Source organism: Electrona antarctica (assembly GCF_951216825.1).
Source record: "Electrona antarctica genome assembly, chromosome: 16".
NCBI classification, from domain to species: Eukaryota; Metazoa; Chordata; class Actinopteri; order Myctophiformes; family Myctophidae; genus Electrona; species Electrona antarctica.
The window spans coordinates 12,286,115-12,313,501 of NC_136797.1; the positions used below are offsets into that span (position 1 = coordinate 12,286,115).

The following is a 27,387-nucleotide window of genomic DNA, read 5'->3' on the forward strand; positions in this document are numbered from 1 at the left end:
GACGTTGGAGGGTATAGTAGCCTAAACGGACAAAATATTTATCACATTTTAATCCTATGCATTGGTCTTATGAAATATAATCAATGGCTGCTTTACATCCATTTTGAATATAAACCGTAAACACACACATACCAAATACATACATGTCCACATAGGTGATGAACTTAGCTGTTATTACTCAAGGGCAGTAAATGTTGCTTAGGGCCTAATGCAGCAGTAGAAGGGCTTTTTAATGAGGAAAGGCAAAGCATAATGGCATAATAAAATACACCATCAAATGAACCTTCATTTGCTTTCCATCACATTAGGCTCAGTGACTGGCGTCAGCAGGCAGGTTACTCCAGAAACACCACTCGATGCGTGCGTGCGTGCGTGGCGTACATGTGAGAGAGAGCTAGTTTGTGTAGATATGCCATCGCACATGATCACAGGCATTATTTGACATAGCATGGTTCTCTTTGTGTGGGTGGTTGGCAACCAACTCATATAAATTATATTGGTTTTGATCATGTCTTTGAAGCAGTAATGGGTGAGTGTTGCCTGGCAGTTATCATACCAATTACCAAAACAGCAACCTCATCTGTTGTGCAGCTATCAGACATTCTAGCAAATAACTTTTTAAACAGGCATGTGTACAGATAATCAGGCTGACGCGTTTTCCCCTTTCCTGGTAATGATTGTTTGAAGCATGCGTTACAATTACAGCCTCTGTAGACATTTTTAAAGCTCAGCTCAAAACCCACTTCTACACCCTTGCTTTTAATTGATTTATTTGTCTTTTTACATGTCCTCACTGTATTGTTTATGCCCTGCCTTTCTTTTCTTTTTTTGTGTAAAGCACTTTGAGCTGCATTTCATGTCATGAAAGGTGCTATACAAATAATTTTTTATTATTATTATTATTATAATTAAATGACTGCGTTTATAGTTTACAGTTACACAGATCCCTACCCAGTACAATTCTCATTGTTCACTTAAGGGTCCATTTGGTTCCATTTGTACACTGATAAATTAATAACACTCAGTATTTGACACTACAGCATTCATTCAGCCCTACATTTAATTCTAGAGGTCTTCCATCTCTATTAAAGGCAGTGGTACCCATACGGTGTGCTGTCCGATTTATTTCTGCACTATAACAATACAAAAATGTATGAAACTTTTTATTTTTAGTGCATTTTGTGCATTTCCAGTCTGTGTGTCGGGCACCAGATGTAGAGTTGGTCGGGCACCATATATGGTGCCCAGGTCTTGTGACATCATCATGGGGATGGGGATGTGGAGACCCTGATGTCATAGTAAAGGCGACCTGCTGTCGCAGTTAAGCCCATATATGGAGATTCCTGTTGTCATCAATATTGGCCAGCAACTCTACATCTGACCTCAAACCCTTAGATCTCCATATATGGATATATGTCAGAACCTGTTCTGACATTCCATATGTTGATCCTTCCCCATCCATCCTACTAAACTAGAGTTCTCAACAGGCCGGCCCTACCTGGACCCTCATCAAACCCTGTACACTCAAGAGAATGTCCCCGCTAGGCTCTACCACCCTTAGATCTCCATATACTGTATGGAGCTGACCTGTTCTGACATTCCATATGTTGATCTGACCTCATCAAACCCTGTACACTCAAGACATGCTCCTTATATGGCCAGTACAGAATTCATTCCATGTTGATCTGACCCCCCCCATGCCAAAGCGACAGCGCTCGCCCAGCAGTCTGCCGTCAACGAGGCGGATGCGTGCACGCGACCTCTCGCCCTCGTTCCCGAATACAGACCCACTTTAACCACTTTCAGTTTCAACCTGGCATATTTTGGGCATATCAAAATACAGTAGGGGTGGCACAGTCGGTAGTGCTGTCGCCCAACAGCTAGAAGGTCCTGGGTTCGATTCCCGCTGGGGACGCGCTGTGGGCACAGGGGGTGTCCTCTCCTCCGCGTCATCAGTGCCCATACCCGAGGCCGGGTTGCCAAAAGGGCCCTTCTGTGTGGAGTTTGCATGCTCTCTCCGTGTCCCCTAGGGTAGGTACCCTCACAAAAGAACATGCAATAATCTTGGTCTCTAAACTACCTCCCCCTGGCCAGCCGGGGCTCCCGATGGAGGGGAAAGGAACTGGTCGGAATAACGTGTTCCTTCCACGCGCTACGTCCGGCCGGGGAAACTCTCCCCTGTCAGGTGAAAAGAAGCAGCTTGGAGTCCTCATGCATAGAAGGGAGCATGAGGTCAGTCCGCTGCCCCCCCAGGTTGGCAGAGGAAGGAGATTTTGGAGATTTTGTCTTGCCCCTGGCTTGGAGTGTCTTGGGCACAAAAGGTTTTTAAAACCACTGCTTTAAGGCATTGGCCATTTGGCCTTATTGTTTTCAGAGATGTTTGACTATGAATCACACATAAAAGCCACGCGCCGTTCAACATTTTCATTGAGAGTGATTAAAAAAAAAAAAAAAGTATACCGGTATACATTTTCACAACCACACAACAACAGCTTTGTAAAAGTAAAAGAATGCTGATAATTATATACTTAACATTAAAATTACCCTGGCAATAAACACAAAACAAATGAGAAATTAGAAAAGTGCCATGGTGAAAAAAATATAACACACATTTAAAGCATTATGTTCATCCCCGTAATTGGTTTGACATGGTCAGTGATTAAAAACGGATACCAAGAAGGACAGAAAAGAAAAAGACCAAAAATATTTTTTGTAACACTATAGATTGCAAGTGAGTAGGCCTACTGTTAATGAGGGGTTGGTTATACAATACTGGCAAAGTATGCTGCTTTGATAAGAAAATGCACACCAACTAGATAGAGACAGTCGCATAGTAGCATACATCAGTGGTTCCCAAAGTAGGTTCCGGGGACCCCCAGGGGTACCTGAGGGACTCCCAGGGGGTACCCAGCTAAATGATAGTTTGGAACCAAATGGACCCTTATGGGTCTGTAACTCAGAGAGTGTACAAATGGAACCAAATGGACCCTAACGGGTCCATTTGGTTCCATTTGTACACTCTCAGAGTTAAAATAACATTGATTTTACAATATAAATTGGGGGTCCCAGAGATAGAAATGCCATTAAATGGGGGCCCGTAGTCAAACTGGGGGACCTTGAAGTTAAACTGGTTGAGAATCACTGCTAGAGCCGTAAAAATCTTCTCTGGGGGTCCGCGGGCTTATGAGTGTCAATTTGGGGGTCCTTGACATGAAAAAGTTTGGGAACCACTGGCATACAGTATGCTATGCTAAAGAATCTTTGTATTGTAGAGAAAACCGTTTAAGTATTCGATCTTTCATTGTCATTCTTCATTTGATTCTTCTTTTCTGTGAGTGGTGATAAAACCTCCAGATTCCAGATAGCATATTTGACCATGTATTAACAGCATTAAAAGACATAGGGTAAGTGATAAGAATAAGTGTGACATAGCTCTATATTGTGATAGTAATCATCAGTGTTTGTTCAATAACGCTGCGTCTAACAAAAGGGAAATGCAATTTCAGGGCAGGATACCAAGTTTATCCAACAAGTGACACTGGAAGTGACGACACAAATACATGAGCAGACAATTTTAAAACTGCTGATAAATTAGTACTCTTTCCTGATTGGTTGAAATTGGCAACAGCTAGACTACAAATGGAATACATTCTGCAAGGTGTTGCTGTAATGCTTGCACAATATATATTAATATAACAGGAGGTATATCCCACACCCAATGCAGTTATTCAAAGGACATATAGCTGATTTCTCCAGTGACAAAATAATAATAACAAAATACACTTTAAAAGCGTTGTTTGGGGCGACACATATTGGCTCTCATGAGGAGCAAGGATGTCTGCAACAGTCTGTTATACTTCCTCGTCCACAGAACTACTATTGTTTAGACAGTCTCTTCACTCCAGCTTTGCACTAATCGTATCAACACCGCATACCGATACCAAAGATGTATGGTAAATCATATAATGAGGTTGTCCCAAGATGTTGGCCTTGATCCTGCTTACAGAATGTGCATAAGACATTCAAGCGGAGCAAAGAGGCTCCAAGTTTATAATGATATGATCACGTTTGAAGAGGACACTCTAGGAAAGTCCCTGGAACAATGAAACCTTTTTAGTACAATCCCCCCCTCCCTTATGCTAGGAAGCCAAGTTGAAGGTAAGACCAATGGTGAGATTAGATAGCACTATCAATTGAAGCCCGCTTCTTCCATCCGCAGTGCATTCTCCAACAGTGTTCGGAGATCAACCTTCGGGCAGAGTGCAGTTGGTATAATTAAAGGTATATTCAGTGATTTGACTTAATCTAAATATCACTTATTTTTTATTTTTTTCTGGATAATCCTCCCTACTATAGAGTGTGCTGACCATATAAGGAGTTCCTCCCTGTCCCCAGTGAGCCCCTGGGGTCAAAAAACCCTAGTTTCAGTTTTGGTGGCGGGTGGCAAAGCCTTCATCCAATCAGGATGAGAGGGGCCTTCCTCCAATCATGATCGACTGGGGGCGGGCCTTGGTGCACATGCTGTTGGCCTGTTGCACTTCCCCCCACTGTAGAGCGTGCATGTGCACATTTTGTTACCGGGACGGACTGGGTGGTTTTCCAAATCACCCAAATCACTGAATGCTCCTTTAACAACAGTATATGTTTTGTATTTGGTCACAAATCAATGTATGGATGCACAGATTAAAGTGTCAACATTATTCCTTATATGGGAGTATATCAATAGTCCATACGACATCCAATTTCACGCCTGTGTACCTTTAGTCATGAGACTTCTGTGAGTTCCCTAGAGTAGGCAGGGCTGATAGGTGTAGGGCACAAGGGCCTAACGTTCACAAAGGAGATACTGCTCCCACTGTCTTTGACCTCCAGAACTCCTGTTGTCCGCCCCTGATACGTAATGGACTCCCCACCATCCTGTGCAACAAATCCCGTGACGCATGGCTGCCGCAGCCTAGGTGACAGGATTTGATCCACTATATGGCGTCCATTGGGTATGCAGCTGATCAGCGCAAGCTCCGATCCTGTTGTCCAATGTTTGGAAGGTTCACGAGAAGCATTGGGTGGACCGTGGTGATGGCTGGGGTCCAGGGCATAGCTGTTCACCACCGTGCCGCAAGACGAAGCGTCCACCATGCTGAACCTGGACGAGGTCTGTGCGATACCGCCGGTCCTATCTCCCCTGTCACCACCGCCGCCATCGACCCCAAACCCAACACCGTCCCTCTGGCACAGGATGTGCCGATATACGATCCTTCGGAATGTGCATCGGAACTCCCGTATGCGGTAAGCGTAGATGAAGGGATTAACCACGGAGTTGGCGTGGGAGAGGACGATGGCGACGTTTATCACCCAAATGTGCGGGCGCCCACAGTCCCGACACAGCAAGTTGACACAGTTGATTATGTGCAACGGCAGCCAACAGAGGGCAAACAGACCCACGATGATAGCCAAGGATTTAGCAGCGTGGACCTCCCTCTGAAGTGTGGAACGTGACGAGCTGGAGGACGACGACGAGGAGGGGCCTTCTCGGTGAGCCTGCACGTGGAAAATCTTGAGTTCCATCAGCCGGAGTTGGCGTCGTGCGGCCATGAAGATGCGAGCGTAGATGGCCAGCATGACCAGCAGCGGTACCAGGACACAGCCAAAGAAGTTGAAGTAGACCATGTAGTCCAGGGTGACCACTTTTTCAAACAGGCATTCTGTCATACCTTCAGAACAGGTGCTGTTGGTGCTAGTGGTGTTGTTGACACCTGTGGAACAGAGCTAATGTTAAATACATTCTCTTAAGAAATGTATGTATAAAAAGGTATTTTTGAGGGGCACTAGCCCCTCCTATATACAGGTTCAATGTTTGTTTTTGGTTCAATGTTTGTTTTAAAAACGCCATTGACAATGAAGAGAGTTTAATGTTTGTTTTTGGTTCAATGTTTGTTTTAAAAACGCCATTGACAATGAAGGGAAAAGTTACGTCATCTTGTCCCTAACACAAGCATTAAATTCCATTAACAATAAAGAGAATTTAATGTTTGTTTTGTCACCGTTTCCATCACCTAATCAACATGAGTTAGACTTTTATATATTAGCGCCCCTCACTTCACACGGGTGTGATTTTTCAAATGAGAATGGTTAGGGCATAGGTCTGAAGCGTTATTCATAGTCTAATATTTTCGGTGGTGAGGTGACCACCGAACTACAACATGACGTCACTGAGCCGCGGTGAAGAGCAAACCACCGCTCTCCCCAGCCCTTCTCTTTGTTATTACTCACCACCACTCCACGTACAGCTCCGGTGGTCACCTCACCACCGGAGCGCTGGTCACCTCACCACCGAAAATCCAAACTATGAATAGGCCTTTAGTGAACTTTTGTGAGGAGGTTATTTCAAATGAATGGATGGCGGACGGACGGACGGACAGACAGATATTGATTGTAGATAGTAGTGTGTGAAATAAATCTCTCACCTGTGTTCCAGCCCAGCATGGGGGTAAGGCCGATGCCTACAGACAGAACCCAGCACACGGCAATGATGCCCTTTGCCCTCTGGCCGGTCACCAGGCTGCTGTATCTGAAAGGGCCAGGGCAGAAAATAGAAAAAACTGTTTCTGACGCTAAAGGTAGGACAACTAATAAACCACACCGACACGCTAAAATGTTTGCATATAACTTAGCCCATTTAAAATGTGCTCAACAACAAAATGTTGTTCATTCCCTAAAAATGTCAGTGTACATTTCTTCAACTAATGAATACTACATTGTGATGATTGATTGATTGAAGAATTTATTAACAGATTGGAGAATTACAGTACATTTCAAGCACAACTCAATACAAAAACTGTTAACCATAAAGCATTACATTTCTTTTAATATATTGTTTTGTGGCTTTCGCCTTTATTTTATATTTTTTTAGAGAGATAGACAGTAGGCTGACAGGAAATGGGGAGAGAGATGGGGGGGGGGGGGGGGGTGACATGCAGTAAAGGCCGTCGGGATCGGGAGTCGAACCCGCGGCACACTGCCAGACTGGATTACCAGCCAGGGTGCCCAGACGGCTACGCCAGCCGCCCGGGCCACACACACTTGTTTACAATAGGGTCCACCATGTATGTTCAATTCATCATAACATTTAGAGACGTACAGATAAACACTTCTATATAGCCATAAACAGGAAATCATTATAGAGGAGGTAAAAAGGGGAGACAAAAAACACACATACAGTGAGGGGGAAAAGGGTGGGGGTGGATTCAGATTTTACGGGGGCAGTTTCGAATTGCAGCCGTAGCTCATACTCCAGAGAATCAATATTGGGCCGGCCTCAGAGGACTTCAACATACTGTCATCTCATGTTTTTTGAGTGGTGCAACCACTCCCTTACGGAGCTATGTGTGTGGGTGGCTGGCTGGCTGGCTGGGTATGAGCACGAAAACAGCATGGTTGTTTTTCACCACCTGTGCGCAACCTAACACACACACAAACACACACGCACACACGTATTAACTGTATATATGATGCTTTCGGGTGTGCCAGTACAGTACAGTGACAGTACAGTACAGTAGAGGGTACAGTAGAGGGACCACCACACGTCATTTCTCAACCGTTTCGGACACGGGGCTGCTCGCCGAAACCGGCCCGGCCCCCTGGGCGCGTTCCTGGGGGTCTGGAACTCCCACACGGAGTTGCACCACTCACTTCATACGGGTGTGATTTTATTTATTTCATGCGATTTACTATACTTATTGTTGGAACTCTCTTGTTCTCTTGGAACTTTGAGTGAACGATTAGTGCTAAGAACTTTGACAGAAATGAAACACACGTGCGCGCACGCACGCACGCACGCACACACACACGCATGCGCGCACACACACATGCACACACAAACACAACCTTCCGCTTATGCAACCATCACCTGCTCAGGCTTAGCAAAAGAAATACCCTCTCATGGCATAAGCAAAGAATGCAGTGGTGACTACAATCAAACAATGGCTCGGGTTTAACCACTTAATCCGCAGCTTCCGTATTCTGGGAAAACTTTAGCAGAAAATAGCAGATCGACATTAAAGCTCAACGACACGGTCGCGGCACATTGTGAGCTTGTCGATCGGCTATTTTCAGCGAAGATATTTAATGTGGAGCGAATAACAGAACATGTCACAAGTATAGAGGGACCCCGAGGGACTCTGCTCGACAAGACATGGGGTGTAAGTGGTTAAGACATTTAGACCTGAGCTCGATTCCACAAAATGTCTTCTAAATCATGACAGTTTTCTGAAAAACCTATGTTTAACTTTCTATGTCAGTGGTTCTCAAACATTTTCATGTCAAGGAACCCCAAAAATCTATGTAATTGGCTGCCGACCTCCATCTGAAAATATGATGTTCCAGGGACCATCCCAGAAGCAAAGACCAGAGTAAAAAAAAAAAACGTTGGCTCTGAAAGAATATATATATTCAAAGATCTGCTATTTCTCAATAGCTAAAGTGTAACATAATGCTTAAAACACCAAAAGGGGGTTCCCGCCCAGAATGGGTTAAGACATGCAGGGTGTTATGAGCCAACAGCGTGTCCAAATACTAGCCTACCCTACTGAGGGAGATTGTGAACAAGGGCAAAAGTAAAAGACAACAGCCAAAATAATCCGTTTCCTGTTTTAACAAAAGAGGTTTGAGCCAGGAGCAGGAAATAAAAGCGTCCACCTTCACTATTCAGTGTGTTCATTGTTGTCCTGCTGCCACACACCAGATACAGTAGAGTATATATGCACATAAAGCTGGTATTCAATCAATCACCTAATCAAAACATCCATTGCAAAAACTCAGAGATTTGTATTTGCATCGTAACGTACATTATTGATACTAGAACAGTACGGAGTGTGTATAAATACATACATATACGGGTCCATTTGGTTCCAGTTATACTCTCTTCGGATTTCAATTAACATGCTACTACTGTGTGCCATTCATGTTTATCTTGAGATAGGTAATCCAACACAGTGAATGTCACTGCCCAGTTTTCTTTGTCAATGTTACTATAGTCAAAATGCCACAGATGAAAAACAGTCCACACTATTTATCCATAGGTATAAATGATGGATAAGGGGTCAGGACAACGAGGCGTTTTCGTAGAGGGGTCAGAATGAAATTTGGACTTTTGTTTTTCGTCTGTGGTACTCAATAAGCATCTTTTAACACATTTTAAAGTGTGCATTGGTAAAATGAAAAATAGCCCCTGGAGAAATGATAGAATAACTAAACAGCATGCTTTTGTAGTTAGTTTAATGGCAGAAGTACCATATTTATTATCCATTGTACAATTTATCCTGTCTATGATGCTGGCGCCATAACGACTGTACAGTACACATGGTGTGACAGGCTAGCATACATACAGGATATGTGTGAGAAAGTCTGTGTTTTAAATAACACTTGAATTGACGATACATTATAAATCTGCTTGTCAGCCTCTTTAGTTCCAGTCAGACGCGTAGATGATATCGTAATGACGTTTAGTTTTCCATCAGACCTGCACATAATCCACAGCACAATCAATAGCGGGTAAATGAATTATTTTGTAGTTACGTCCCACAGAGAAAAGAAGGGCCATAAATGTTTCAGATGATGATGACGCGCGCGTGCGTGCACGTGCGTGCGTGTGCTCTCATGCATGTGTGACTTTCATTCCCACATAGTCCCTATGTGTACATCATGTCTGTCCTCCGTCATGTTGCTGTGACACATCAGATAAACTAATGTGATGTGAGTTTGTCCATGTTTATGCGTTGTTTTAGTATGAAGTGAAAGCAGTGAATCTGCAGTGTACGTGTGCTCCTGTTTGGATGTTTGTTTTTGTGCAGGCTTTCAGTACACGTACAGGGTCGATGAACGTGTTCGCATGACGTATATATGCACATTGTGTGCGTGAGAACTGGAACATATGTCCGCCTGGCCTGGCCTGCCTGCCTGCCTGGGTGTGTGAGCCTTCTGTCCTGCAGTCCCCTCTCTTCTCGTCTCTCCACATGGTGTTGATTTACGGGGACGATAATGATGAAAGCCTTTCGGCAGGTTTAATCCTTCCAACGGCACACAGAACCTAACCCAATAAAGCCTGCGGAGTCCTCCATCTCTGTCTGCCCACAGTCAGCCAGATTTGCCTTAATTGAATAAGACCTGGCTATAATTCAATGTGTTTTGAATCTACACCAATGCACTGGGCATGCAGACATCTCTTAGATCTAATGGCCCACGAGTGATGTTTGTGAGCCAAAGATGATCCCGATGATCCCGCGCGTGCGTTTAATTTAGGTCCAGTCCTATTTAAAAAAACGCACGCGTGGGCCGCGCGTTTAGGGTAAACGCGCGAGAAAAGCCTGGTGTAGCTTGGCCGTCAGACACAAAATAATGAGCAATAAAGGGATACATAATGTCTTTGAACATACATTATACAACAGGTCGTTTCGAGGAAGCAATCTGATTGGTTGAAACAGCCTTCTAGCCGTGGTTCAAACGAGCACCACTCCACACCTAATCAAAACAAAGAATTCCCAGAGCGCAGCAAACTCGGTGGCTAGACTAGCTAGTTTCTTGGGACATTTGTGGTCGTAGTGACTACATCTGTCATTAAAAAAAATATGTTTTTTCAGCGATTTTATTTAAATAATTATTTAAAACAAATATGATAAAATAATCAATTATTATTTTATTCCAATAAATCTATGAGCTCTGAAGGGAACCGTTCTTTTCAATACATAGCCTTTCTTAATGTGTCAACAAATCAGTGACCAAAAGCAATGACTAAACTTGTTTTATATCCAAAAACCAAACCTAAGCTAGACAATATTTAATAAAATGGAAAATTCAATAAATATTAAATGCACATGTTTTGGCAAAGTGAAGTTCCAGTGTCCATCTTTGGGGAAATCCATGATGTCATTCATGCTCACAGAGCTCATGCGGCTCATATTACACAGATTGCTGAAGCATGGCATGATGAGTCTGTCAACAACAGGACGCTGAGCAATTAAGGCAATGAAGGCATTGTTGTAATCTCTAAGTACTGGACCCTCGTCTGGTTCTGACAGACAGGTAGTGACGTGCAGGCTGGGTGGTGTGTGACAATCTAGTTGAAGTATTCCTTTGGTACGGCGACTGCGGCGGCGGGCCCGGGGGAAAACAAATTAACGGACACGAGACAGTGTCACGCTAAGGTTCACAAAGAGGAACATATATAGTGCTGGATCATAATGACGTGACAAGATATGAGACAGAAGAACGTGCCTACTGCAGCAAGGCTGACCTTGCTGCCGCCGAGACGTCTCTCGTAGCCTATCTATAAAGTATGCTACAGTACAGGCAGTACACAATACATATCAAGTACACTGTATCTCAAGTTGGAGTACACAGACATGGGCAACTCATAACAGGCATGATGAGCCTTGCCTGGCGACCTGATGAAAGGCGATGCCGATGACAGGCCTTAGACCTTCTTTCTGCTCTTCCTGAACGTACTGTGGATTATACCAGGGACTAGTTGACTTGGACGTTTAGCTCTTCCTTGAACCACCCGCGGACTATATACGCACCTTGAATATCGTTGCTAATGATTCATGAATAACATCCTGCACCTTGAATAACATCCTGCACCTTGATTAATGTCCTTATGTATATATAGTGCACAGTGCACAGTACACAGTACACAGTACACACTACACAGTACACAGCGGCTGGAAAAAGAGACCCCTTGAGACCCCTTAGTTGTATACGGCTTATTTACGGCATGTAAATAAGCTGAGAGAGACCCTTTGTGAAACACTTTACTCGTACTTGTTGTGATAAAAGCGTCCCTTCCTTCCCTGCCTCGATCTCCTTACCCATTCTCTCTTCTCCCCTTCCTTCCCTGCCTCGATCTCCTCACCCAGTCTCTCTTCTCCCCTTCCTTCCCTGCCTCGATCTCCTCACCCAGTCTCTCTTCTCCCCTTCCTTCCCTGCCTCGATCTCCTCACCCAGTCTCTCTTCTCCCCTTCCCTGCCTCGATCTCCTCACCCAGTCTCTCTTCTCCCCTTCCCTGCCTCGATCTCCTCACCCAGTCTCTCTTCTCCCCTTCCCTGCCTCGATCTCCTCACCCAGTCTCTCTTCTCCCCTTCCTTCCCTGCCTCGATCTCCTCCTCACCCAGTCTCTCTTCTCCCCTTCCTTCCCTGCCTCGATCTCCTCACCCATTCTCTCTTCTCCCCTTCCTTCCCTGCCTCGATCTCCTCACCCATTCTCTCTTCTCCCCTTCCTTCCCTGCCTCGATCTCCTCACCCAGTCTCTCTTCTCCCCTTCCCTGCCTCGATCTCCCACCCAGTCTCTCTTCTCCCCTTCCCTGCCTCGATCTCCTCACCCAGTCTCTCTTCTCCCCTTCCCTGCCTCGATCTCCCACCCAGTCTCTCTTCTCCCCTTCCCTGCCTCGATCTCCTCACCCAGTCTCTCTTCTCCCCTTCCCTGCCTCGATCTCCCACCCAGTCTCTCTTCTCCCCTTCCCTGCCTCGATCTCCTCACCCAGTCTCTCTTCTCCCCTTCCTTCCCTGCCTCGATCTCCTCACCCAGTCTCTCTTCTCCCCTTCCTTCCCTGCCTCGATCTCCTCACCCAGTCTCTCTTCTCCCCTTCCTTCCCTGCCTCGATCTCCTCACCCAGTCTCTCTTCTCCCCTTCCCTGCCTCGATCTCCCACCCAGTCTCTCTTCTCCCCTTCCTTCCCTGCCTCGATCTCCTCACCCAGTCTCTCTTCTCCCCTTCCTTCCCTGCCTCGATCTCCTCACCCAGTCTCTCTTCTCCCCTTCCTTCCCTGCCTCGATCCTCACCCATTCTTTCTTCTCCCCTTCCTTCCCTGCCTCGATCTCCTCACCCAGTCTCTCTTCTCCCCTTCCTTCCCTGCCTCGATCTCCTCACCCAGTCTCTCTTCTCCCCTTCCCTGCCTCGATCTCCTCACCCATTCTCTCTTCTCCCCTTCCCTGCCTCGATCTCCTCACCCATTCTCTCCATTCCTTCCCTGCCTCGATCTCCTCACCCATTCTCTCTTCTCCCCTTCCCTGCCTCGATCTCCTTACCCAGTCTCTCTTCTCCCCTTCCTTCCCTGCCTCGATCTCCTCACCCAGTCTCTCTTCTCCCCTTTCTTGTTTTTCTTGGAGAAAAAAACGACACAATGGGAACTATGCACCAAAAGAAATATGCACCAAAACTTTCACCCATTGTTTTAAAAATGTGACAATAGAGCTGATTTTGCTTCTGAATGCACAATCTGCACAATAATTAAGTTTATTGTGCTGAACTTACACAATTAAAATGGAATCCAGTAACTACGATGAAGTACAGCTCTCTTCCTTCTCTATATCGCTTTCAACTTGATATATCAACGTTGGTAAATATCAACTGTACCTGTTTTAATTGAGTTGATCACTATGTAATGTTCCTTTATTATTACCAGTAATTTACTTTATTCATTTATGTTTTGTTTTCTTTGTCCCCCCATTGTACATTGTTGATGTGTTGTAATCTCGGCACCACTGAAAAAGAGGGTCTCAGCACTCAGTGTGTTCTCCGAGAACTAAATAAAGGTTGAAATGAAATGAAATGAAATGAAATGAAATGAAACTTGGATAAAACAAAAGCAAATAGTGAATGTCATAATTACAATCAATGATTCATGAATGAATGAATGAATGAATGAATGACGTGAGTGGAACATGCATTCAAGCAGCATTATGACATAATGAGTGTGATCTGTGTGTGTGTGGGACAATAACCCAATAATCCAATGAATGGAAATCGGTATTATGATACTTCAGGGCGGGAAACAGGGCCTCGGAAAGTAGGAATATATTTTGGTTAATGTCAAACCTTGCTCTTAGTTGCAACATAGGACGGATGGATGCTGCATTTTTCAAGTCCCGTGTCTTGAGACATTCTTGAGGGTCAATAAGTCAGTCGACTGTGGCTAAAAGCATCCCTGACCCCCCACTGGCCTGTAGAGCAGGGGTGGGCAACCTTTTGACGATGGAGAGGGCCACTATATGTCCACACTCACTCCAGAGGGCCACGTTGCATATTTAATGTTGTAGCAAAAAATAGCCGATCTACGAGCTCAAAACGCGCCGCAGTGCGACACATTTTGAGCTTGGAGATCTGCTTTTTCTGACCCTCGTTTGCCTTTTTCTGTACCGTCCAAAATACAGAAAAAAGCAAAAGAGGGTGCCGAAAGGAGCTATAAGCACTTAACCTATATGCCTTGATCCCGCCTCTAGCTGCCGCTGATTGGCCAGGCCGTTTGGTGGCCGGAGCATCGAGTCTGCCTGAGAGTTCCCAGATGGGAGCAGGAGGGGGGGGGGGGGGGCAGTGTACCTCTCTGCTGCCCCATCTGGCGGAGTCAGGTTAATAAGCACTTACCCCTCTGCTGCTGTTTGAACACTTGCTGTGAATGTGAGTCATCTCTCCACTCACCTGAGGGGGCTCTTGATAGCGATGTAGCGGTCCACTGCGATAGCCATCAGACTGAAGATGGAGCTCTGGGTCAGCACCAGGACAAAGCAGGCGATAAAAAGGCAACCGTAGAAGTTGGCACAGAAACCGGTGCTGCATGGATGGTGAAGAAAGCATGATTGTTTATTTGACCCAGCAGATGAATATAACCATATGCCTTATATATGTCACTTCTTATACATTATTGCTTCAGTGAATATTGTAACGACCCCTGCGAAAGACACCGGCCCGTAACTTGCTCCTCCAAGGGAGATAGCTAGCTCTCTTGGCGCGGCTTGTTGCTTGCCTTGTCTACTGAGTTGGAGGCCGGGGTTCAACTCCAGCTCAGGGTGCTAAACGTTATATGAACATAGTGTTATGTGAAATTGAATATATGACTTATGACATTGTGTGTGTATGTGTGAGTGTGAGTGTGTGTGCGTGCGTGCGTGCGTGCAAAAAAAGCAAATACCTAATGGTGATGGCAAAAGGGATCGCTAGCAGTCCCACTGCGATGTCGGCCACCGCGAGTGAAACCAAGAAGAAGTTGGTGATGCTCTGAAGGTTGGAGTTCAGGCAGACGGCCCAGCACACCAACACGTTGCCAGACACAGCCAGGCAGGCGATCACCAGCTCCAGACCAATGTAGACCAGCTGGTCACCCATCAACATGGTTCGTAATATTCCCACCGTCCTCCTTTCCTTCATGTGCTTTCATCCCGTATACACCGTGATGCAACGTTTGATATGAATACGTGGTGGTTTCCGAGGCGCACGTGACGACACCAGCTGCAGCAGCAAGTAGGACAGATTACCTTAATCACAACACACATGGCGTACGACGTGCCATGCATGAGGCGGCCACGGCTCAGTCAAAAGCATGTTCATTTTGTTGTCATACTATGCTTGTTATTTGCGGCATCTCTTTACTGTTGTTCACCTCAGTGGACCTCGTCAGTTAGGAGCCGGACATGAGGGAGGAGGAGGGTTTGTCGGCCCACACACACACAGGCAGGCTGGGCTGTCAAATGAAGAGTTGTGGTCTGTGGCGGGTAGAGGGAGAGGTGGTCTGTGGCGGGTAGAGGGAGAGGTGGTCTGTGGGGGGCAGAGGGAGGGGTGGAGAGGGAGAGGTGGTAGAGGGAGAGGTGGAGAGGGAGAGGTGGAGAGGGAGAGGTGGTAGAGGGAGAGGTGGTAGAGGGAGAGGTGGAGAGGGAGAGGTGGTAGAGGGAGAGGTGGAGAGGGAGAGGTGGTAGAGGGAGAGGTGGAGAGGGAGAGGTGGTAGAGGGAGAGGTGGAGAGAGGGAGAGGTGGAGAGGGAGAGGTGGTAGAGGGAGAGGTGGTAGAGGGAGAGGTGGAGAGGGAGAGGTGGTAGAGGGAGAGGTGGAGAGGGAGAGGTGGAGAGGGAGAGGTGGTAGAGGGAGAGGTGGAGAGGGAGAGGTGGTAGAGGGAGAGGTGGAGAGAGGAAAACAGAGAGAGACAGAATGTAATCCAGGCTTACAGGTATATACACACGTTTGCGTGCGCACGCGCACATACCCACGCACGCATATACTGTGACGCGTGCGCGTCCATCCGCACGCACACGCACACACACGCACACGCACACACACACAGAAAGGGGTCAGAAAGGCAATCTATCTGTGGAAGTCAGCACGGCAGTTTGTTTCCCATACATGCCAAAACAAACGTTTCAACAAGTATAGGCCTATAGTTTCCCCCAAACCCCTCTGCACTAATCATCCCTGCTGCCACAGCCATGATTTATTTTTTACTGGCAGTTAATACAAAAAGAATGAAACAAACAAAACACTAAAAGCAGCAAGGATTTACAAAGCTACTGTGTTATGTTATATATTATATTACTCAAATACAATGTCTGACCCGTTTGTTGTTGCATCTCCTCTGTTAACTAGGCTCCTACAGCCCAGGGGAACAGAGAAGCAGAGAAACAGGTTTCCAGGTCATGTCAGATAATAATAGCTATATAGTGCACAACAAATACAAGCTTTCACATTCATATTCAGATTCATATTGGCAATTTCCTTTCACCTACAGATATTTTTAGTTTAATGACCGGAGTGGTTGGTTCAGTCATAGGGCACTTGCCTTTGACCAATGGAAGTAAAAATAAACCAGCCCATTATCATTGGGAGGGTAGCTGACGGTATAGGTGGGTATGTAGCACTGTCTTCACCTCAGCAATCCGTCTCCATTCTAAGTGGTGTAGACTCTTTCATTGCTTGACTGATACTAATAATAAGATACATCAATCCAATAGGCAAATCTTAATCAATTAGCCAAATAGCAACCCTAAAGCATGGAGCTCTGGTCCATATAGCTCTAATGCCGTTGCATGTAGAGCTATGTTACCGATGACTTCCGGGGCTCGCATGAATGCAGACCAGCCTCTCGTCTTTAGCGTAAATAAAAAGAACGTTTTTGCTTCTCACCAATACAAAGGCGGGTTGTGTCATTACAAAGCCTACTTTCCTTAGTGGAAGCACTCTGAGCCCCCCACCACACGTATAAAAGGTACTTTTTGGCTAGAAAGGGATTTTTCTTTCACCGGAGGAAAGATATTCTGTATGAGGGTTTTCTCTTGGCAATAATCCCTTTATGGCCAAAAAGTACCTTTTATACGTGTGGTGGGGGGCTCAGAGTGCTTCCACTAAGGAAAGTAGGCTTTCTAATGACACAACCCGCCTTTGTATTGGAGAGAAGCAAAAACTTTCTTTTTATTTACACTAAAGACGAGAGGCTGGTCTGCATTTATACGAGCCCCGGAAGTCATCGGTAACATAGCTCTAAGCGGCAACGGCATTAGAGCTATGGACCAGAGCTAGGCAGAACCATTCCTGAGAACACATTTTCCGTTATTATCTCTACAATTAAAAGGCAATGGCTATCTTTATCTTTATCCAGTCCCTGTGGCTTATAGTGCCAGTCGTGACCCCCTCAAATAAATGCATGATCATGCAGGTGTGGGCCTACACGTGCATGCCCATACGGTACACACATTAACTCTCCGCTGGTCTTAGATAAAGCCAATGGATTGAAAGCGTCACAGGAGGACACATCCACAGAGCCATGGGCATACATGTCAGCCAGTGGTTCTGAAATGTTTTAATTACAAGTGTAGGCCTACCCCAATAACTCTCAGTTACAGGTCCATTTGTAACCCCCTCCCCCCTCCCCCCCCCCTCACAGAACCACTGTGTTAAGCAAACAATACAGACTGAGATCTGCAAACATAACCTAGTTCCCGCCAAGGCCTTTACAGTGGATAATGTCAGTTCATTCATCAATGACACGGCACAAACAAATGTTTCTTTCACTTCATTGCGGAAGTTTGGCTTCTCTGGAACCTTTTTACTGGCATGCGACTCATTATAAGCCCATTCATTGACTTAACCAACAGTAAAAATGTGCATCTTCTTATACAGTAGGTTCAGTGTGTCCACGGTTTTGTTGTTTTTAATTCCCGTTTGAAATGTCAAGTCTCATTCTCTTGGTCTTAGTATGCACAGTGCTGCCTATAAAGCCAGCAGCGTTAATCTGGTTACGGCTCATTTATACTTCTATAAAGATGCATGTTCCTAATTTATACTAAAAAAATGTACACTTGCATAGAGCATTTCACATGTTCTTCTCTTATGTTTCTGATTTTGTCCTAAAGTGCCACACATCATTTATATCGTAAACAAATTAGCTATTCATCCTCCTACTTAACCCATTTTGGGCGGGAACCCCTTTTGGTGTTAGCATTATGTTATGCTTTAGCTATTGAAAAATAGCAGATCTACAAGCTCGTAGCGCGCCACTCGGTGGCGCGTTATGAGCTTGTAGATCTGCTATTTTTGAAAAATCGAAGAACGACTGACAGACATTTTTAGAATCTGATCTCAGGTCAAAATGGGTTAAACAGATTCTCCTCATCTCCTTTCAAGTGACAGAGCAATAACTTCATTCTCGTATTCCGATCTACATGTGTGAGGCAAAATGTATGGGGCAAAATGTATGGGGCAAAACGCTATTGTAAGTGATATAATTCCTCTTCTGGAGCATGAACTCCAATGATCACCCTCTGCTGTCCTGGTCTAACCTTATAGAGCTGACCTTTTATGCTTTATTCTTTATTCGGATCCCCATTAGCTTCCACTGCTGCGGTCACTTGTCTTCCTGGGGTCCACCCAAGGGGCCAGTGAGGCTTTCCAACGTTGAAGCACTGGGCCCTAGTGGTAAGAGAAGGGACTGCATGCGGACCCGTGGAAGTATGATTGGGAAACCCGTGCAGCTGGGCTTTAACGTTGAGCGTGTTTGCACTTCCGCATTTTGGGCACCACATTTTGGTGCCCAAATCGAAAAAAAGGCGGAAGTAGAAGGCATGAATAGCGGGGGGGGGGGGGGGGGGGGGGGGGCTTCGCGCCAGATCAGTCTCTATCCTTTTATATACTCTATGGGTCCACCTCACACATAAGCAGGTAGAAAGTAAGTAAGTACAATTACTTCGTAGCCTACTCTACGCGAGTACAATATTGAGTTACACTTGGCAGATTTCGATTATTATTACAAAACATAAATGAACCACTGAAGCCCCGTTTTATACTTTGGAAAATAGCCGATGTCTACAAGCTCACAGCGCGGTTGTGAACTTGAGACACGTTGTGAGCTTGAGACACGCTGTGAGCTTGAGACACGTTGTGAGCTTGAGACACGTTGTGAACTTGAGACACGTTGTGAACTTGAGACACGTTGTGAGCTTGAGACACGCTGTGAGCTTGAGACACGTTGTGAGCTTGAGACACGTTGTGAGCTTGAGACACGTTGTGAACTTGAGACACGTTGTGAACTTGAGACACGTTGTGAGCTTGAGACACGTTGTGAACTTGAGACACGTTGTGAGCTTGAGACACGTTGTGAGCTTGAGACACGTTGTGAACTTGAGACACGTTGTGAGCTTGAGACACGTTGTGAGCTTGAGACACGTTGTGAGCTTGAGACACGTTGTGAGCTTGAGACACGTTGTGAGCTTGAGACACGTTGTGAGCTTGAGACACGTTGTGAACTTGAGACACGTTGTGAGCTTGAGACACGTTGTGAGCTTGAGACACGTTGTGAACTTGAGACACGTTGTGAGCTTGAGACACGTTGTGAGCTTGAGACACGTTGTGAACTTGAGACACGTTGTGAGCTTGAGACACGTTGTGAGCTTGAGACACGTTGTGAGCTTGAGACACGTTGTGAGCTTGAGACACGTTGTGAGCTTGAGACACGTTGTGAGCTTGAGACACGTTGTGAGCTTGAGACACGTTGTGAGCTTGAGACACGTTGTGAGCTTGAGACACGTTGTGAGCTTGAGACACGTTCGAAACAACGCATTATTTGCAATGTGGCGCGTTGTGAGCCTTTAGAGCTGCTATATTCTTTTGCGGGAGAAAGTTTGACACATTTGGAAAAGTTTGTAAAAAAAAACAAAAACAAGACAAGACAATGAAATAGGCCTTTCATAATAATGAATTTTAAATATATTGGATGACAATACTTTAGTACTTTTACTCAAGTAAAGGTTTGAATACAGGCCTCAGCATTTCTTCACTATTGCTACTTTTACTTAAAGGGGCATTCCACTCATTTTCAACATTTTACTATGTCATTAATGTACCTTAGAGCTGGAAATAATAAAAAAGTTCCCCCATTCTGTGTTTCCTAGAACTAGAGGTCTGAAAAAATCATTAACATGGTGAAACACATCTTGATGATGTCATCAAGATGTGTTTCACCATGTTAATGATTTTTTTCATAATTACAGTTCTAGGAAACACAGAATGGGGGGGACTTTTTATTATTTCCACACAACAGCTCTAAGGTATATTAATGACATAGTAAAATGTTGAAAATGGGTGGTTTTCCCCTTTAAGTAAAACAAATCCTGGCATTTCTTCCAACGATATGCTGCACAAGAGGATCCATGAAGTCTGTGTGAAACTCACGAGGAGACGTAATCTGTTATGATAAGTGGTGGTGCAGGAACTTGGCAGTTGGCACAGCCCTAGTTATCTCTCTAATGCAGGGGTTCTCAACGTTTTTGGCCGGGGACCCCCGGAAATGCTTTGGCAATGTCTCGGGACCCCCGCCCCGCCCCCTCCCGACCCCCAATATAAATTGACTGCTACAATAACCTTAAACCATTTTGGGCGGGAACCCCTTTTGGTGTTTTAAGCATGGTTATAATTTAGCTATTGAAAAATAGCAGATCTACAAGCTCATAGCGCGCCACCGAGTGGCGCGCTACGAGCTTGTAGGTCTGCTATTTTTGAAAAATCGTGAAAATAAGATTTAATTTTTTTTTTTTTTTTATTATATTTTGGGGACCCCCCAAAATAATTTGTCGACCCCCCGAGGGGTCGCGACCCACGGGTTGAGAACCCCTGCTCTAATGCATCTGGATAAGTGTAATTTACTCTGCATGGTCCGACTCCAATATATGCCAGCATGTGTGTAAAGGATGTATTGTAAATGTAGGATCTGTGCGTGCGCGTGCGTGCGTGCATATATGTGTGCGTGCGTGTGTGTGCGAGTCCGCCCAAAAGCGTTTGGAGGAAGTGATAAGCATGATACACATCCTTTGCAGGGAAGTGATAGCTTCTCCTCTCCGTCCATCAGCGCGCCCGCCCGCCCAGCACCACCACAATAATAGTGCAAACATCATTGGAGTCATGTTACTGTTGGCTATACTGCGCTGTGTGTGTAGAGCAGCTGAACAGGGGCATTAGAGTGTGACATCATCGAGGCTCTATAGTCTAGCAGACACAGATAGGAGTACATGTGCAGACAGTGATCAGGAGGTATGTGTCATCACAGGGCAAATTGATTCTCAACCTTTTCCGGCATCAGGCTCCACTATAGAGTAATAAAAGGACAGTCCCGTCCCCTATACCAGGGACCAGGAAATGATTCCCCGTTCATTTTCCTCATAGACATTTCAAAAAAGTATTTATTTAAAGACCTTTTAAGCCTCGTACAAAGCCGCAACTCGAGTTGTGACAAATCATGACAACAAACACAATTTTTCGGGCCGAACAAATAATTAGAAAGAAGAAGAAAACGGCTTTTTTTGTTGTTTTTCTCCTTTGTAATTATTTGTTTGGCCCAAAATGTTGTGTTTGTTGTCATGATTTGTCACAACTCGAGTTGGCTTTTTCCGTGGCGTAATCGTCTTTAAATAAATACTTTTTGAAACGTCTATGGGAAAAATGAATGAGGAATTCACTTCTGGTCCTAGCGTCGTCATGAAAGGGGTGGGACTGCGACGCTCTATAGAGACGTAACCAGAGCGACAGCCCCCCCCCCCTCGCTACTCATTTCGATGGAAGTTACTCAGTGGCGTTTTGAAGCACCCGGAAGAACGGTCTACTTCTGCATTTTTTCTTTATTTGGACACCAAATTTAGTGTCCAAAATGCGGAAGTGCGGGGAAAAAAATGGAACCGTTTTTGACTGAAATGCTCGTCTGTAATAAACTGTAAAAAGGAATAAAAACAAAGTAAACACAAAATGCGGAAGTGCAAACGGGCGAGCGGCGCGGGGGTTTCCTCGTCATAAATCCCACGGGTCCGCCTGCAGTCCCACCTCTTACCACCGAGCGCTTCAACGTTGGAGAGCCTCACTGGAGGCTTGCGGGGCCCACTAGATAAATCTCGAAAAAAAAGCGTGTCAATGGCTGCCGCGTTGTTAAAAGTGCTGGTCAGACGGATGGATGGGCTGCGTTCAAAGTTTGTTTGTGTTCCCGGCTTATATGGATCAATGGAACTAATGAAGTTCCTGTTCATCAGAATCACAATGAAAACACCATTTTGTGTCAAAGTTGTTAAGAAAAGAAAAATCACACCCGTGTGAAGTGAGGGGCGCTCTTATCATCGCACATCGTCATGACGTAACATGACGATTTGCTCAGACACTTGTGACGTCAAATCGTAAATTCTCCATTCATTGTCAATGGGAATTTAACATTAATACCGATTTGCTCGTCTACATATGACGTAAATTCTCCATTCCTTGTTGATGGGAATTTAATCTTTGTGTTATAATTCAGTTGGGGCCCAACGGAATTATATATAGCATTAAAAATCGTTTGAACCACTTTATCCCTATATACATATACAAATAGCTGTTGAAAATCTAGAAATATTTTAGAAACATTGAAACTGGCACAACATATTTTCAGATGGGGGGGTCGATGGCCAAATACATTAATTTGGGGGTCCTTGACATGAAAAGGTTTGAGAACTGCACTGCACTATAATCTGTATAGCTGTGTTATGAAGTGGACGTATGAATGAACGTGAATGTATCACTGCAGTTATATGTGTGAAAAGAAAGAGTGATGTGTGCACAACAACACATGCACATTCATCCACTTCTTAACCCAAAGCTCAATCAACGTCCTGATATCCTGCCCATGGATTAATTGAAAAACAAATCACACTCGTGTGAAGTCGAGGGGCGCTCTTATCATCATACATCAACCATACATCATCACATTCCGGGCCAATCACTTTTGGCGTCCTCGCCTTTCTGTCCTCACTATATTCCGTGCTCAGCCAATCAAATCATCGCTATGTGGGGTATACACACAAACACACAAAGCTGGACATATGGGACGGGCTAGCGCCCCTCAAAAAAGAAATGAGTGCCTTCAATATTGTCACTGCAAAGAAAGACAACCCCTCATACACGCCAACACAACAATATAACACACAACATATAACACACAACACAACACAATATAGGCCAGCCTATTACACGTTACAACACAATACTACACAACATACAGCAGAGATGTAATCAGTTTGACAAGGTGTCTGTCATGAACATCATTCGCCTATTTTGTACATATGGTATATTCAAACAATTAACTTACATTATTTACTGGTCCAGTTGTGAAAGCGAAGTATAGCCTATATAACCCGGTAGCCTAAAATAAAAGTGAAAATGTTGTCAGTCGATTATACCGACGAAAAAGATACATTACAGTATAGCTATACTAGTTGAAAGTACTCGTAAAAAAAAGTAGGCTAAATAAATAAAAACAAAATAGAAAAACAGTCCAGACTGGCAAAGTTTGTCTTCTCTGGTTGACTGGAGAGGGACTTCCCTCTCTGCTCTGGTTTGGTGTGCTGTGCTCGCTCTGAGGCTCTGCTTCAAATGCTGCTTGGCTGATAACCCCCCGGATATTCACTCAGTGGCTGGCTGTGTGTGTGTGTGTGTGTGTGTGTGTGTGTGTGTGTGTGTGTGTGTGTGTGTGTGTGTGTGTGTGTGTGTGTGTGTGTGTGTGTGTGTGTGTGTGTGTGTGTGTGTGTGTGTGTGTGTGTGTGTGTGTGTGTGTGTGTGTGTGTGTGAGAGAGAGAGAGACTTAGAAAGACAGAGAGAAATGGAAACAATAATGCTTGCAGTAAGAGAGGAGGGGGAGAGAGAGAGAGAGAGAGAGAGAGAGAGAGAGAGAGAGACTTAGAAAGACAGAAAGAAATGGAAACAATAATGCTTGCGGTATGCAAGGCGTGTATAGGACTACAGTGAAATGAGAGGATAAAGATATAATCATAATGCCACGGTAAATTGCAATATAAAGACTTAATTGACACATTCATATTTTACTGATTTAAGAAATGATTCAGTGAATAATGTGTAAATAAAATAAACATCTTCTTTCACACACAAAACATGATTTTGTTTAAAGGTATATTCAGTGATTACACTTAATTCAAATATCACTTTTTGTGAATATATATATATATATATTTTTTTGTGATAATCCTCCCTACTATAGAGTGTGTGCTGACCATATAAGGAGTTCCTCCCTGTCCCCAGTTAACCCCTGGGGGTCAAAAAACCTTATAGGTTGGACGGTGGGGGGTTTCCAAATCACCCACATCGCTGAATGCTCCTTTAACTTCTGTGGAAGCTAAACGTGTATTCAAATGAAAAACAAAACACTAACCCCAATGAGGACAATCACTTTCTGTGTGTGATTTGTTTGGCGGAGATCCCACAGCAAACCAATAGTCCAACTGCCTCCAAACCTGGCACACATGTTTTGCTCATGGGTCTGGCTATTGGGTAGGCTACTTTTGCCCATTTTTATTTGCTTACAATTTCTTTAATTTGCATACATATCGGATGCTGTATTCATATCTAGGTCTATAATTGGTGCCTATCCGACTGAGTCAGATGGTGATTAACAATACAACAGTAGAATATTAGTACGTAGTAGTACGTGTTTAATCTCTCCAGCTTTAAATGCCTTTGACTGTTAAAGTTTCGTGTTGCTTATAATAAATAGTTTCTCAGAATGGCTCAAAAGTATTTGTGGACTGTAGGCCTATGCGTTATTGCGTTAGTGCGTGTGATGGTACTAAACACAATCCCTGCTGGGATTTATTTATTTGTTTATCACGCATTGCCAAGGTTTTTCCCCTTTCAACCCATATTTTGAAGAGCCAAATATCCGTAACCGGATGTTACGATGACATAATGGTGTGTGTGGTGTCTTGACCGGTTGTTGTTCTCTCGCTGGGTGCAGAAAAAACCCGACCGAGAGTATCACAGTGCCGGCTGTCGGTCGTTGAAAAACCTTGTTTTGACCAAAAAACGACATTCATTGCGCCCGATTTTGAGATAAAGGCCATTGAAAGCAGCACATAGAGTGCAAGTGGATGCGGCGTGCAGCGCATCTTCAAAATGGCGCCGTCCATGTGTCGCACTTTACACGGGGATGCTAACGGGAGACAACTCAATCGAATCAAAACATGGATTAAAGAATATAAAGACATTTTTCACGCAGGCTGTATACGGTCTTGGCGGGCGGCCAGGCTAAAGCTTATTTACGGTTTCTACTGTTCTGGCGGGCTTTGTGTTAATTAAGGGGTGTTGATCCAGGACCGGTGTGTACGAGGCTGGGAGGGAATCACCACTATACCCACTATTATACAACAGGTCGTTTCGAGGAAGCAATCTGATTGGTTGAAACAGCCTTCTAGCCATGGTTCAAACCCGAGTGGAATAGGAAGAGAGTGGCGACACGCTTTGATCTCGCCGCAAAGCGGGTGCCTATGGCCTATAGTTCCAAACATTGGAACTATCCCAATGAGAGAATGAGCACTTCCGCATTCCATTGTTACAGTGGGAGTCAACGCTAGTGTCGCCACTCTCTTCTTACTAGATTACTCTGGTTCAAACGAGCACCACTCCACACCTAATCAAAACAAAGAATTCAGATGCTCAGTTTTCCCAGAGCGCAGCAAACTCGGTGGCTAGGCTAGCTAGTTTCTTGGGACATTTGTGGTCGTAGTGACTACATCTGTCATTAAAAAAATATGTTTTTTCAGCGACTCGAGGGGGTGGTTTAACGTGATTATTGCCACTTCAGTGATGCTTGTGGAACTCGACTACGTCTCGTTCCTGACCGCATCACTGTCGTGGCAATAATCACGTTAAACCACACCCACACTACTACACGTGCCACTCCATTTTCTTTTTTGCACCTTTCCTACATATAAATTAATACATTAAAAAGTGCTACTCAGTGTTGGGGGAAGCTACTCTGATCAAAAACAATGGAAACCTGCTTATCAGATTTAATAGCCGTATTGATCATGAACATTCCTGCAGTTCTGTCACAAGCAATCGTTCATTACAAAATATTATGAACTTGACCATGAGGATACGAACAGGAAGTGGTCCATATCTATACATCACAATTACATATTCAAACCCATGCACCTGGTGGACAAATGGGGGGGCGGGTGGGGCATTTTATCATGAACATTAGTGAGGAATTATATAGGTTGAATGAAAAGTGGTCCTTTAAAGCACCTTTCATTTAAACACAATGTAGCCTAATTTCATCCAGTAAATGGAACGTGTCACTAAGGAAAACAGGTGATGTGGTGTTTTGACCCCGTGTGCTAAATGGAACTCTTAGCATGAGTACCGTCTCCCCGTACAGTTCCCTGGCAATTTGAGACTCGACTGATTGACTGCACCTTATAGTGGCCTATCGGACCAGCTGACAATAGAGGCTCCCGTGGGACTGACTAGTACAAGAGAGACCCATGACTTTCGATGTATTCTCATGGCCCATGAGAATACATCGAAAGGGGGTGGGAGGGGGGTGACTATACGGTGTGTGAGTTAAAAGAAAAAGCCTGTCTACTTGAGCACCGAGGCTAGCTATTGCCCATTGTTGTCAGCTATACTGTTCATCATGTACTGTATGGCCTGCTGTATCCGTGTTCTGTGTCCTTCCTCATCATGTTTCATTTCAGTCTCTCCGACTGTAATAACTAGGGCATTTCCAGTTAACCCCCTGCCTGCGCCCCCCTGCTGCTAAACAATCAATCTGTCAGTGCTATGATCTTGTTCCATGGCTTTCTATAGCACAACTAGACTGATGCTTGTGGAAAGGTACACAGTAAAAGTACCAATACTAAGGTACACAGATGTACACAAAGGTACACAGTAAAAGTACCAATACTAAGGTACACAGATGTACACAAAGGTACACAGTAAAAGTACCAATACTAAGGTACACAGATGTACACAAAGGTACACAGTAAAAGTACCAATACTAAGGTACACAGTAAAAGTACCAATACTAAGGTACACAGATGTACACAAAGGTACACAGTAAAAGTACCAATACTAAGGTACACAGATGTACACAAAGGTACACAGTAAAAGTACCAATACTAAGGTACACAGATGTACACAAAGGTACACAGTAAAAGTACCAATACTAAGGTACACAGTAAAAGTACCAATACTAAGGTACACAGATGTACACAAAGGTACACAGTAAAAGTACCAATACTAAGGTACACAGATGTACACAAAGGTACACAGTAAAA

General features: G+C 44.6%; 2 protein-coding genes across 4 annotated transcripts in view; one reads left to right on the plus strand and one right to left on the minus strand.

The window, feature by feature from the left end:
* The window catches only part of ak3 (adenylate kinase 3), a 465,380-nt gene that overhangs the window by 99,016 nt on the left and 338,977 nt on the right, over positions 1–27,387 (plus strand). The window lies entirely within an intron of this gene.
* The window catches only part of LOC306939794 (adenosine receptor A2b-like), a 40,719-nt gene continuing 18,014 nt past the window's right edge, over positions 4,683–27,387 (minus strand). Inside the window, exons 1-5 of one of the 3 annotated variants that reach the window (XM_079524499.1) lie at positions 23,403–23,433; positions 14,957–15,527; positions 14,467–14,598; positions 6,465–6,568; positions 4,683–5,753 (exon numbers count right to left, since the gene is read on the minus strand). In XM_079524499.1, coding sequence (XP_079380625.1) covers positions 4,765–5,753; positions 6,465–6,568; positions 14,467–14,598; positions 14,957–15,192 — 1,461 coding nt within the window. In that variant the 5' untranslated portion in view covers positions 15,193–15,527; positions 23,403–23,433 and the 3' untranslated portion in view covers positions 4,683–4,764. Of the gene's footprint in view, positions 5,754–6,464; positions 6,569–14,466; positions 14,599–14,956; positions 15,580–23,402; positions 23,434–27,387 lie in introns of those variants that run through there. The other 2 variants (XM_079524498.1, XM_079524500.1) reach the window with 2 other exon arrangements.